This window comes from Tachysurus vachellii, chromosome 20 (assembly GCF_030014155.1).
Source record: "Tachysurus vachellii isolate PV-2020 chromosome 20, HZAU_Pvac_v1, whole genome shotgun sequence".
NCBI classification, from domain to species: Eukaryota; Metazoa; Chordata; class Actinopteri; order Siluriformes; family Bagridae; genus Tachysurus; species Tachysurus vachellii.
This window is the reverse complement of record NC_083479.1, coordinates 12,220,978-12,233,546: the sequence shown is the minus strand read 5'-3', so window position 1 is coordinate 12,233,546 and position 12,569 is coordinate 12,220,978. Positions and strand designations below refer to the sequence as shown.

At 38.7% G+C, this 12,569-nt stretch overlaps 1 protein-coding gene across 3 annotated transcripts in view; it reads left to right on the top strand.

Annotated features, from left to right (window-relative positions):
• The first annotated feature begins 5,728 nt into the window (after positions 1 to 5,728).
• Positions 5,729 to 12,569, top strand: part of cadm2a (cell adhesion molecule 2a) — a 336,792-nt gene continuing 329,951 nt past the window's right edge. For all 3 annotated transcript variants that reach the window (XM_060896234.1, XM_060896235.1, XM_060896233.1), the window contains exon 1: positions 5,729 to 6,009. In XM_060896234.1, coding sequence (XP_060752217.1) covers positions 5,949 to 6,009 — 61 coding nt within the window. In that variant the 5' untranslated portion in view covers positions 5,729 to 5,948. The remainder of the gene's footprint in view (positions 6,010 to 12,569) is intronic.

The following is a 12,569-nucleotide window of genomic DNA, read 5'->3' as shown; positions in this document are numbered from 1 at the left end:
TTAACCACTTTCATTTCCTGCTCTTGTTTGAGTTCTTTTTTCCACTAATGCAGCTAATCATTCCCTATTGAAATATATCTTGGTGTCCAGCACCCTCATTTCTTCAGTTATGACTGTTTGACATACTAATTTAGCATCTGTCTGTTAGGGCCATAGGGCGTTAGGTTGCCCAACTGCTTGGAGGTTTGACTCACACTTTGTTCACACCAAAGATCACGCTTTTTTGTCAGTTTTCAGCAACATTTTTGATATTGCACACAAATAAGTTTTGGGGAAAAAAATTCAACATGACCTATAGTAACCTTGAAGTACAAAACAATAAAAATACAAAACTGGCAAGAGAACAGGACGTGCTACAGCAAACTTTAAATAAGCAACACCAAATATAAGCATTTGATATTAACTAATAACAAGAAAGGGGGGCACGGTGGCTTAGTGGTTAGCACGTTTGACTCACACCTCCAGGGTTGAGGGTTCGATTCCCGCCTCCGCCTTGTGTGTGTGGAGTTTGCATGTTCTCCCCGTGCTTCGAGGGTTTCCTCCAAGTACTCCGGTTTCCTCCCCCGGTCCAAAGACATGCATGGTATGTTGATTGGCATCTCTGGAAAATTGTCTGTAGTGTGTGAGTGTGTGAGTGAATGAGAGTGTGTGTGCCCTGCGATGGGTTGGCACTCCGTCCAGGGTGTATCCTGCCTTGATGCCCGATGGCGCCTGAGGCACAGGCTCCCCGTGACCCGAGGTAGTTCGGATAAGTGGTAGAAAATGAATGAATGAATAATAACAGAAAGGTTAGGTTTCTTAGGAATGACTTTGGCTTCCTTTAGGCAAGATTTGAGTTTTTGCATACTCATCATTTCTGCTATCCTTTTTACAGTATCTCAGACTAATCTGTGCTGTAGCCAAACAAGCAACAAGCGTGTAATGTTCAATAATGATATACACTGTAAATGTACACTAAAACAATTTGTTTTTGTACTTCCCAACATGATTTGATTAGGAATATATAAACCCCTGAAAAAGACTCTACGTTCTCACCCAAACTGAATATCTAACCTAGATTGCTGGCTTTCTGCAGGCTTTTTTTTATCACTACAGTATTCTACTTTACATGTGTTAACTGCATTAATTGAATATTATCGCTATAGTTTCCCTCAGCGCCAACGTCCTCAAGAGATTTCATAATGTAATTGGTTTGTGTTAATAGTATGTGAATTGATCAGCCTTACTCTACAAAATTCAATCTAGAAATTAGAAACTTGTTTAAATTAAGTGTAATATAAGCAATTTATTTTTTTTTTTTTGGATAGGGGTGTCATGGTGGTTTAGTGGTTAGCATGTTTCCTCACACTTCCAGGGTTGGGGGTTCAATTCCCATTTCTTCCCTGTGTTTGTGGAGTTTGTGTGTTCTGCTGTTTTCTGGCATTTCCTGCCTCAGTCTAGCGATATGTGTTGTAGGCTGATTGGCATCTCAATATTGTCTGTAGTGTGTGAATAGGTGTGTGTCTGTGTGATGGTGCCCTGTGATAAGTGCCCTGTGCCTAGTGTTAGACTACAGGTTCTCTGTGTGACGCTGTGTAGGATAAGTATACAGAAAATGGATGTTGGATGGATGGATGGATGGATGGATGGATGGACAAGCATTGAAATCACATTTTTATGAAAAACGTAAAATTTCTACATAAACTATATGTGATATATTCCCTTCAGTTTGACTGACCACATATTGCCCCCTTTTGTTAAGTGTTCCTTTACTGATTGTATACATTAATGTTGATTTGTCTCCGATTCTGCTGTTGTGTGTTTACACACTTTACGCTGTCTTTGGTTTTGCTCTTTCGTCTTTGGCTTCTTAATGTTTGCAAGTGTATGAAAGGTAATAAATCAGATACTCTATTTAAATACATTTAAAAACAATTCCCAGTCTCCCAAAAGCATCATGAAGTTAAGATGACCCTAACTGATAGATTGGGTAGAATGCTTATTCTACCATTTAGAGATGATTATGCTTACTCAGAAAGCAAATGATTAATTTGGCATTCAGTAAAAAATGTCACACGTTTTACTGCTTGGTGGGTTAAACTTGCTGTAGTATGTTCTGCTCTGTAGGGAGACGTCATAAGAACATGCCATATCACATCATCTCATCTTCTCAGAGGTGCTTCCTAGGGCCAGTCTGTTACTACGACATGTATTCCGTGTTCTAGATGGAGAAAGAGCAGCAGTGTGACAAGCCACATGGGGAAAGGGCGTTTTTAGAAAGTCTATATATATATATATATATATATATATATATATATATATATATATATATATATATATATATATATATATATATATATATATACTGTATATATAAAAGGAAAATGGGAATGAAAGAAAACAAAGGAATGCACTTAAAATTCTTGTTATTAAGCCCCATAACCATTAAAATGTGTTTTATTAGGGACGTTGTTTAAACTAATTTCATGTGAGATTGAAAATAATTAATCTTAAATTAACATCACACTGTATGCTGTGCCTAAAGCAAGCCCACAGATGCAAGGAAAAAAAACAGCCATACACACTGTTTCCATATACAAATTGCATTTTTGTGATAGAACTGTAAATTTCATAGTAACTGTCTGACTTAACGTGAGGTGATTACTCAACAGCATGGAGATTTGTCATGCCAGTAAAAAAAAATATCAAGATGCTAAATAAACTGTCAGATATGTATTTCACATCTCTGGTTTTATCTGTACAACAGGTTGATTTGTCATCAGCCAGCCAGCATGTGAAATACATTGCAGGGAAATGAAAATGTGTAAGGCAGCAGTTTAGGCGAGGACGTGTGAAGGTATTGTGCAAGCTGCATTACTCATATACATGTACATACATACATACATAAATACATACATACATACATACATACATACATACATACATACATACATAAGAAAGAAAGAAAGAAAGAAAGAAAGAAAGAAAGAAAGAAAGAAAGAAAGAAAGACAGATCACTTTTGGACAGGACAGGACATTTTCTGAGCATTGCTTGAACAGCCTTTTACGGTAAAATCCCTGTAGTCAGGTGATCATGTGAAATGTCATCAAATTTTATTTAGTACTTTCTGGTGATGCTGTATATAAAAGCCAATAAAATGGCTTTTGCTAAATATTAAATGAATTTGAAATAAAGGAATTGTTAGAAACATTTAGGTAATTACTATGTACTATGAACTTAAACTCTAATACAAATCATGGTTTTGTTTATGCACATATTACCACATTATTATATAAATATTAGCTATCTGCACCATATACCTAATTATTTAGAGGTGTAATAATGAATGAAATTGGTTATTTTAATGGAATGATGATAAATGAAAAACTACATTGAACACCCAACTGTCAACTGTCCTCTGCCACTAGTTACATATATACAGGAGCGCTAGACTGGGTGCCAGTGGAAGCATCCCCATTCTACTAGTTAACTCCTATTTTTATAGCATTGTGCCTACTGTACTACTACACCGTTTGGATTTTTGATATAATATTCTGATATCTGAATTCTGAATAAATTGTTCTTGCTATCATGAACATGATCTCAATGACATTGTAAGAAAAAGCTTATATTGATCTCAAAAGTCACTTTTCATTTTTAGAAAAGAGGTTCTTTGGGTGTTTAATAGTTCTATATTTCTGAAAGGGTTTTACATGGGACATTCCTGAAAATAATAAACTTAACTGTTTAATACATGGAAATGATTTTTCTATTAATGTACTCCTTACAATAACATGAAAGATTTATCTTACCATTGGTATTCATAAATAGCATAAACAAACTGACAAACCCGTTTGAAAAAAAAGATTATTATTCATTCATTCATTCATTCATTCATTCATTCATCTTCTACCGCTTATCCGAACTACCTCGGGTCACGGGGAGCCTGTGCCTATCTGTGCCTATGACGCCTAAGATAAGATTATTATTATTATTATTATTATTATTATTATTATTATTATTATTATTATTAATAATAATAATAATAATAATAATACTAATAATAATAATAATAATAATAATAATGTGAAAGATGTGATCACACTGACTGTGGCATGGTTGGTGGTGCTAAACAGGCTGCTTTGAGTATTCAAAAATCTTCTAGGATTTTCACAAATGTCTCTAGAGTTTACACAAAATGTTAACAAACCAAATTCAGTGAGTGGCAGTTCTGCAGAGAGAAATACCCTCAGAGAGATCACGGAAAAAAATGGTCAGGCTGGTTAGAGCTGAGTAGTAAGGCTATAGCAATACATATAATCACTCTTTATCAACCATGATGAGCAGAAAAGCATCTCAGAACACAAACACACACTGAGATGTGTGGATACAACAGCAGCATACAACGAGAAAAGGCATGTGAGACTACAGTGGGCAGAGGCACACTAAGTCCGGATAAACATTGCCTGAAGCCATATTACATTACACAGTTTAATGTAGTCAACAAGATGACAGCGTGCAGTCGGCTGTGTTTGTGTCTTCATATTACAACATCAGTCAAATATAGTTTTGTATGTTGTTCAACTATACACATTTGGAAGTTCACATGAACTTTAAATGTGACGAATAACGCATTGTGAGTCACACACACACATAATTGAACTTTCTGTGTGCAATGTTTGCATGCTAGGACAATTATATTTACTACCACAATTAATTTACTTTTGCTGTTGTTTTCACATGCATGGCTATGATGCGTAATGAACACCTGGCTATGGTTTAACTCAGAGATTAAACACATTATTCCTTGCATAATATGGCACGTAGAAGTGCAGTTTAATATGTGTTCCCTCAAGCGGCACTGCTGTACATTCTCTGTACATTTCTACATGTTCTTTCAATGCAAATGAAACTGAATGGAATCCATCCACCTCATCCTGGTTTGGTTTCAGTTAATCTTAGCACTTTGATTAAATCAAATGAATAAATGAAACACAGAAAAAAATCAATGGCTTTTGTTGTTGTTTGTTTTTTTCTTTTTTTTTTTTTGGTACTGTACTAACCTCCCCAAGAGTTTTTAAGTTATACAGATGCCATACTTAGCCCCTGACCTGTGCCCTTAGCCCCCTGACTTTGAGGATGCAGTTTTGATAGAGACTTTTGCACATTTCTCTGATATAAGGGCATCTGTAAAATGTTATAAATAGAAATGGAAGTGGAAATACACATGCAAACTCAAGTAAACACAAGCGAATGCATGCGTTTTTTTGTTGTTTTTTTACCATGAAGGCACCACTTTAGCCAGTACCTTTCCTTTGCAACTGGGATCATCATCATTTGTACACTTTAGGGTATACATTTTAATATCCTTGGAGTCCAGTTATGTACTGTAAATGATTTTTAACACTACACTACATGCACACAAGCATAGAAATAAGCACAGTAAGGTACAAAAGATGTATCCTAGTGAGGAGACTTATTGTCTGAGTGTAGAGAGAGAGAGGAGAGATGACCAGAAACATCTCGAGCCACGTACACACTGAATCATCTGTCTGTAATCCGGTAAATCATTTATCTATTACAGCTCATTTTTATCTGTTATCTGTAAGAGCACGTTGGAATATATTCTGCACGCGCTTGTAGCAAGTCGCGCGTGTGATCATTCCACGCCGCCTGATTGGTCAGCGTCTTCGGTCTGTCAAGCAGCGTGGGCGTGGTTTAGGCAGCTCCGAGAGAGGCACAGAGCCGCACACTTGCACACTCACTCACTCACTCACACACACACGCACACGCACAGCGCTGCGAGCCAGAGCATCGCTCCTCTCGCTTCTTTCCCGTTACCAGACGAACGACGTGGTGGGACTGCGAAGTTGCTCTAAGGAGCCGGGATCGCTCGTGACGCACACCTGGATACGCGCGCACGGAGCAACGAAGGAACCAAAGCGCGTCGATTTAGAACGCGAACATCATGCATCTCAATCAGCACATGCTCTTCGCCCTGTACGGCATCTGCGGGATCCTGCTGAAAGGTAAACGCGACTCCAACTTCTCTCCACCCAGCAGCGGCTTGGTGTAATTACTGTTACTGTCTTGAGGAAGCTGGCTCAGCATCGCTCCGTGTTGGGGAACGGTACAGGAATGCCATGCGCACGCACGCGCGCACATGCATACACACACACACCCGCGCGCGCATCTACATGTCCGTATAATTATCTAATTCCTTGTTTGCTTCATCCTTCATGACGTATTGAGATGATCCTAATACATTTAACACCACAGTGTCCCCTTATAAGCCAAGCTGAAAACTCATCCATTCTCAGCGTTTGCCTTGTCTTTGACCTAAGGCTTGTGTTCCTAGTCAGCGCATATTGATATTTCAGGCTCAGGGAAACTTTTGCGTATTTGAATGCTTCGGGTTGATGACGTGACCTCAGGGGCTGTATGGAGGTATGGAGGCTTTAAGTGAACGACACGTTTCACATCTCATTAACATGCCGCAGACAAATGCATGAATTGTCTACAGCTAATTGAATCTGGTTTCATGTTCGACTCAACCCCGTTTGTTCTTTTCTTGTTCTGGGTTTTTTTTTTTTTTAGAGTGTTGAGTCAATTGATGCTCAACACAATTGCAGAAATGATGCGCATCCCATCCAGCCCCCCAAACCCCCCACACACACCAGAGTTACACTGACGCTTAAAACAGAAACTAGTTCCTCTCGGTTATGGTATTTCCATCACTTGGGGTCGTAGTAGCATCAGCTGTATTTCTTTCTTTCTTTATTTATTTCTTTCTTTCTTTAACCAGCCGTACGACCTGTTTTTTTTTTTGTTTGTTTTTTTCCACAGAGTAAGCACAAAATGACAACAAACTACAGCAAGCCAGCATTAATAGCTGCTTAATGAGGATTACTGTGGATTCTCTCCACAATATAATGTCTTGTGTTTTACATTACCATCAAAAAAACGTGACCTCATGAACTCCTTGCCCTTATAAAAAAAGACCAGGCTTTCAGAGACGTCCTGTATTTGGGTAAAATGAGACTTTAGTGTTCATGTTGAAGGTGTTCTTGTCAGGGAACTAGCCACGCAAACCACGTATAAAGGGGCGTGGTCACAGGCGGTGTTGTTGGAAATGGGCGTGGTCACGTCACAACTCTGAGTGTCTTTGACGTTAAAGATAAAAAAATTTTTCCTCACTGTCGATTAAATCTACAATCCATCCCTAAATGTCTGTGCTTTTAGTAGTAGAAGTGAAGTAAAGGTAGAAATGCTGAAACAGAAGAAATATGTGAAAGCCAAGCAGATTGTTTGTGCGACCTTTTATTCCCAAATTTTATTCTACCAATCAGGTTTAAGAAAACAAAAACTAGTCCGTATCTGATGTATTTACCGTCCAGTATCACTGACTGAGATTTTTACAGTGAGCTGTGATGATTAGTCAGTGCGCTCGAAATGCATGTATGTAATCAGCCTCATCTGTCATATCCTTCAAATGAGTGTAAATATGACCCTGCTGTCACAAACTGTTTACACACCAAACATCTCGGCTCAAGGCTCCGTCAGGCATCTGTGTGCTCGGGACACACTCTGCCGTGCATAAAGAGTGACTCATGTTTGCTAGAGTGAGAGGGAGATTTAGATAGAGAGGTACGTGCACACATGCATGTATGTGACGCTGCATATTTTCAGATTAGTACCTGGAGCTGTGTGTTGATGCTCAGTTAGAGAAGGGGGTCCATTAATAATCACAGATAATTAAGCACATTCCTCAAGGCAGCAGTTTTAATGAGTTGTCTGTGTAGAGCGACGTATTGATCTCCCAGATCCTTCTCTCTGCCAGTAAATCAGCCTGTCTGCTCCGGCGAGTGAGAGCAGCTACCCGAGCCCCGTTGAAGCCCGGCTTTCCCACCGCAACATTCACATGTCGTTAGCACCAGAATGAGCCTTTTACAGACAATAAGAATTTTGCAGCCTTGGACAATTTGTATGCTGATTTTTAGCAGTACTTCATGAAACTCATAGTTTACATTTCATATATTTAAAAATGGTTTCCACTAAATGTTATGAGTCTCCAAAAAAGGAAGGACGTTAAAGGCCTTAAACATATCATAGTCCAGCTACATCTCACTATCTGCATGAGTTAAAATTAAGCTCCATAAGAGTGGCAAATAAGAATTAAGTTAAATTTCAAACACCTATTCAAACAATGACCACACATTTACTATATAACCTCAGTGCAGCACCATGTGGCAGCAGTCAGCCAGCCCCAGTTGACATTCATACATCCATTATTGATGCCACCTGTTCGGACGGTCTTTCCTTTCTCTGTTATAAAACTCAGGTCTAGACAGGCAGAGCTGAGAACTGCAGCCAGGTGCTGATGAGCGTCGCGCTTATGGAGAGCATGTGGCAAGCACAAGCGCCTTCCCTCCCTCATTCTAGGACTAGAGAATAGCTTAGATCTAAGTTTCTATCTCCAGCCTCGTATCGACTGGGTACAGTACCATTATATTTAAATACAATTAATTCATTGTATTTTTATATAATATTGACATATTCACATTTGTGAAATGAAGGTGTGAATTTTCACCTTCTGTGGTTTTATACAGCAAGAACGCACAATGCGGAGCTGCTGCTAATATGCATTATCTTGGTGAATATGAAATTATAGACTCATTAATATTCAGAGATATGAACCCTTTTACATAATTATGCACATTTTAAAGGCTTTAATGTGCTTTGTACACATTTAGATTTATGTGCATATCGTTTTTATAACTCACAGCTATGATTGTGTGCAAAGTATCCTGCAGTGTTGAGTTTTCCTGCCTTATGTCCACTGCTTCCAGGATAAGCTTCGAATTCTCACTCTCTGAACGTGAATGAACTAGCTCCAGACTAGCTTTTTCATTCTGCATATTCACAGAGACTATATTATTGAGATGTGGAGCCAAAAATGCATCTGGTCATCCTGTCCTTCGAGCTACAGTAGGTGACACTCAGCTATCGACAAGTAGAGCAAAGACAAATGCAAAGGCAGAAGCGAGTTGAACAGCTTCTGGCTCTTTTGAGCTTTATACGTGCGCAAGTGAGCGTGTGGGTGTGTTGGGAGGTAATAGCTTTTTCTTCATCGTTGCTCTTCTGTCTTTGTCATTCAGGAAGTGTGTGTGTGTGTGTGTGTGCAGGTGAGCATCAGCACAGGTGAATGTGATCAGACAGGTGAGAAATGGAGAGGCACGTCGTGGCCTGACTGGGGCGAGCTTTTGTTTGGTGTTTATTTCTCAAGGAATAGCCTCTGTTTTCCTTCGAAAGCAAAGAGACATAGGGTGCATGGCCCCTCTCCCTGTGCGCTCTCTATGTGTTTGCTTGCTTGATTAAACTGGATGGAGAACAGGATTACAGATGAATATCCGCTCGCTTTTTACCTCTGTGACTTCCAGAATGATTCACAGGTACCGGTCTGTCTGTATCTTTCTCTCTTTTGTTCTTCCCTCCATGTTTCTTTTCCTCAGTCACTCGCTTCTGAGCATCTGGGTTTCTGAACCCCACCACTCCCACCCTCACCTCACCCATAATGTGCCAGCGTAGCTGTGATCAGGCAGGATTTCCCATGATCAAAGGCCCTCTTTTGTTCTTCCAGGTGTTGGGGAAAGTTAAAACAGAAAGTAGGCGGAGGCATCATCGAGTCCTCTTCAAGAGAATTTTTCTTTTATATTCACCGTCAGTGTTCACTGTCATCAGCACTACCCACCTTTCTCCCTCCTACAGCAACGTCCTGGACAGAGTGTTGCCTTTCAGTTCGATCTTTTCAGTTTAGGACTAAAGTGAAAAAGTTCATTTTGCATTTACACATCATATCAGAACTCTGGTTATAGGACGAACTGATCCGATAATGAGCTTCATACATAACTGACTGTTTACAAGCTTCCTGGAAATTAGCCAAAAAAAAAGGCATGTTTTCAGTATGGTCTCTTATATAATATTAGTCATGTTTCACTCTGTCTTATCATTGGATTGTTTTCATTGGATTGTTTTTTGGAGCAAAGTTTTTGAGATTTATGAAAACATCAAAAGTCTCATGTTGGAAAGAGATATAAACCTCCTACAAACATGTCTGAGTCTTTACATCGGCATATTGAAAGACAAGGTCTTTCGTCTAGAGCCCTGAATAGAATCCATTGCTTTTCATGTCTTATAGTCATTATTGAGACAGAGTTTTTCAGGCATTTTATAAGTCATAGCTTTTCAAAGAGACGAAACAAAAACAATATTAGACATAGCCAGAGGATGTGACCCTGGGAAAATTAAATCAAAATAAAGACCTTGAGTACTGGACCTGAAAGAGAGCAGCTATGTTCCAGACGATGTTTTTGTAAAGGGCTGTTTTAATGATGATTTCATGGAGAATTAGTGATCTTCTCTTGCAAATGATCTCCTCTTTTTTTTTATTCCTCCATGATCTTTCAGAAAATGGCAATACCTGCTGCAGGGGCTTGTGGCGGGATTGGGCAATCAATCACGTTTATTGACGAAGTCAGATGAAAGCAGGCGTGCGATGGAAACAAATGTCCACGGCAGAGAGGGTCAGTAAATCAAACGGCCTGAAATAACAGCCTCCGGCTCACCTACACCTTGGATTACCTATAGAAATCTGTTAGCCTCTGCCATCGACCATCGCTCCCTCTGTAGCAGCCAGCTTTTCTTCCACGCCTAGACAGTGACACATTGTTTAAAGCTGGACACATAAAGGAGCGAGACAATTAAACTTTCTGCTTCACAAGCCCAATATTGCTTCCAGCTAATGTGAGGCTTAATGACATTCGGAGTCACACTGAGGACATCATTAAATGGCAGTGCGATAAACAGACCTAAATTCTCTGTCACAGGCTGGTGGATGGATGAATCAAATGGAAAGGCTTGTGTAAATAATGACAAAGCTACTCACTGGTACACACTGAACACTGTCAACAGCTCTGACAAAGATTTTTCTCTGTTCTGTCTTATAAGGTTTTTGCACCAGTATATTAACTTTGGAGCTGGTGATATCAGTATAGTATGCAGCGTGTATGGTGTTATGTCTGAAGCTCACCACTTTTCTCACTGAAGCTTTTCCACTCTTTCTCTATCTCTCTGTATGTCATGTGGTGTGGGCAGTCAGGGGTTCCTAAGGACATCTGCCTCTGCTAGATGGAATTTAACACCTGCAACTACAGCAAACAATCAATTAATCAGAAGCTATGGGGACCATGCACCTGCTAAAGTGCACGCACGCACACACACACACACACACACACACACACCAGTTTGTAGCTTTACTGGCAGATACAGAACAACGTCCTCTCCAGAGTTTTATAGCGTTATATAGAGTTAATTGTTCCTCCTTAATTAACATTTCATTGACGAGGGATATGTGTTTTTCTCACACAAACAAACACTTTACAAAAAGACAACAGCTACAAAATTAGAAGCCTCTTAACGCATAACTAATGTGATACTTTCCACATTTGTAAGGTACTTAAACTTATAAATTGAAATAAACGCATGAATAAATTACATGAAAGTGTCACTGTCCTCTTCTACAAAGAGTCAAAGAGGAAATTAATTTGTGGTTTTTATATTATCATCAAGAAGCGACTGAATCTTTAAGTCTTTCTCCAGAGAATGATGAATAAATGAATAAATAAATATGAATACAATGAAATACTAGGAATAAAGAAAAGCCAAGTTGACTCTTTTTTTTCTGCAGTTATTCTGCAATTAATTTAATGTCTAATTGGTTTATTTTTTTTTAAAGATCTGCCATGTTAACAGTGTGATTAGTATAACTTAGTGTCACATCCAGTAGACACAGGTCTGACCTGCATAGGTTAAATCTTTTAACTAACTAACTAACTAACTAACTAACTAACCAACTACCTAACTATGTAAGTAAAATGTAACAAACAAAAAACAAATAGATAGATAGATAGATAGATAGATAGATAGATAGATAGATAGATAGATAGATAGATAGATAGAGTAGATGTCGCCTGTTTTAAACAACAATGTATTTATTTTTAACTAAATGCTTATTAGTATCTTCTTGTCTCTTCTCTTCTTGTATTCCTTTATTATCTTATATTCTATGGTTGGACTAGTAAATCATGTCTTGACATGTCTTGACTGTCTGTGTGTGGGTATGTGTGTGTGTGTGGTTGTGGGTGTGGGTGTAAGTGTGGGTGTTGGAGTATGTATATGGTTTTGTTAGTTTTATTGTGAAGCCAAAGGAAATTTTCCAAAAATGGACAATCAGTCAAAGTTATTATTATGAATTTTATTCAGAGCCCTAATTCTCTCATGATGACTAGTCTAGCTAATGATCTAACATCAATTTGAATGCCAATAGTGGTGTAGTGTCACTAGAATGTGGCTTAAATTCATATTTGTCTGCACTCAATAATGCAATTCAGACAAATGGAAACTTTTGACGCAGAAGTTCTTGTTTCTGAACAATTCCACGAGTCACTTGCTTTGTGTTCACACTTTACTTGCTCTTTTGGCCAGGTCTGGATTTATCGTTTTTATGATATGTCAACAGCTCAATGTCAGC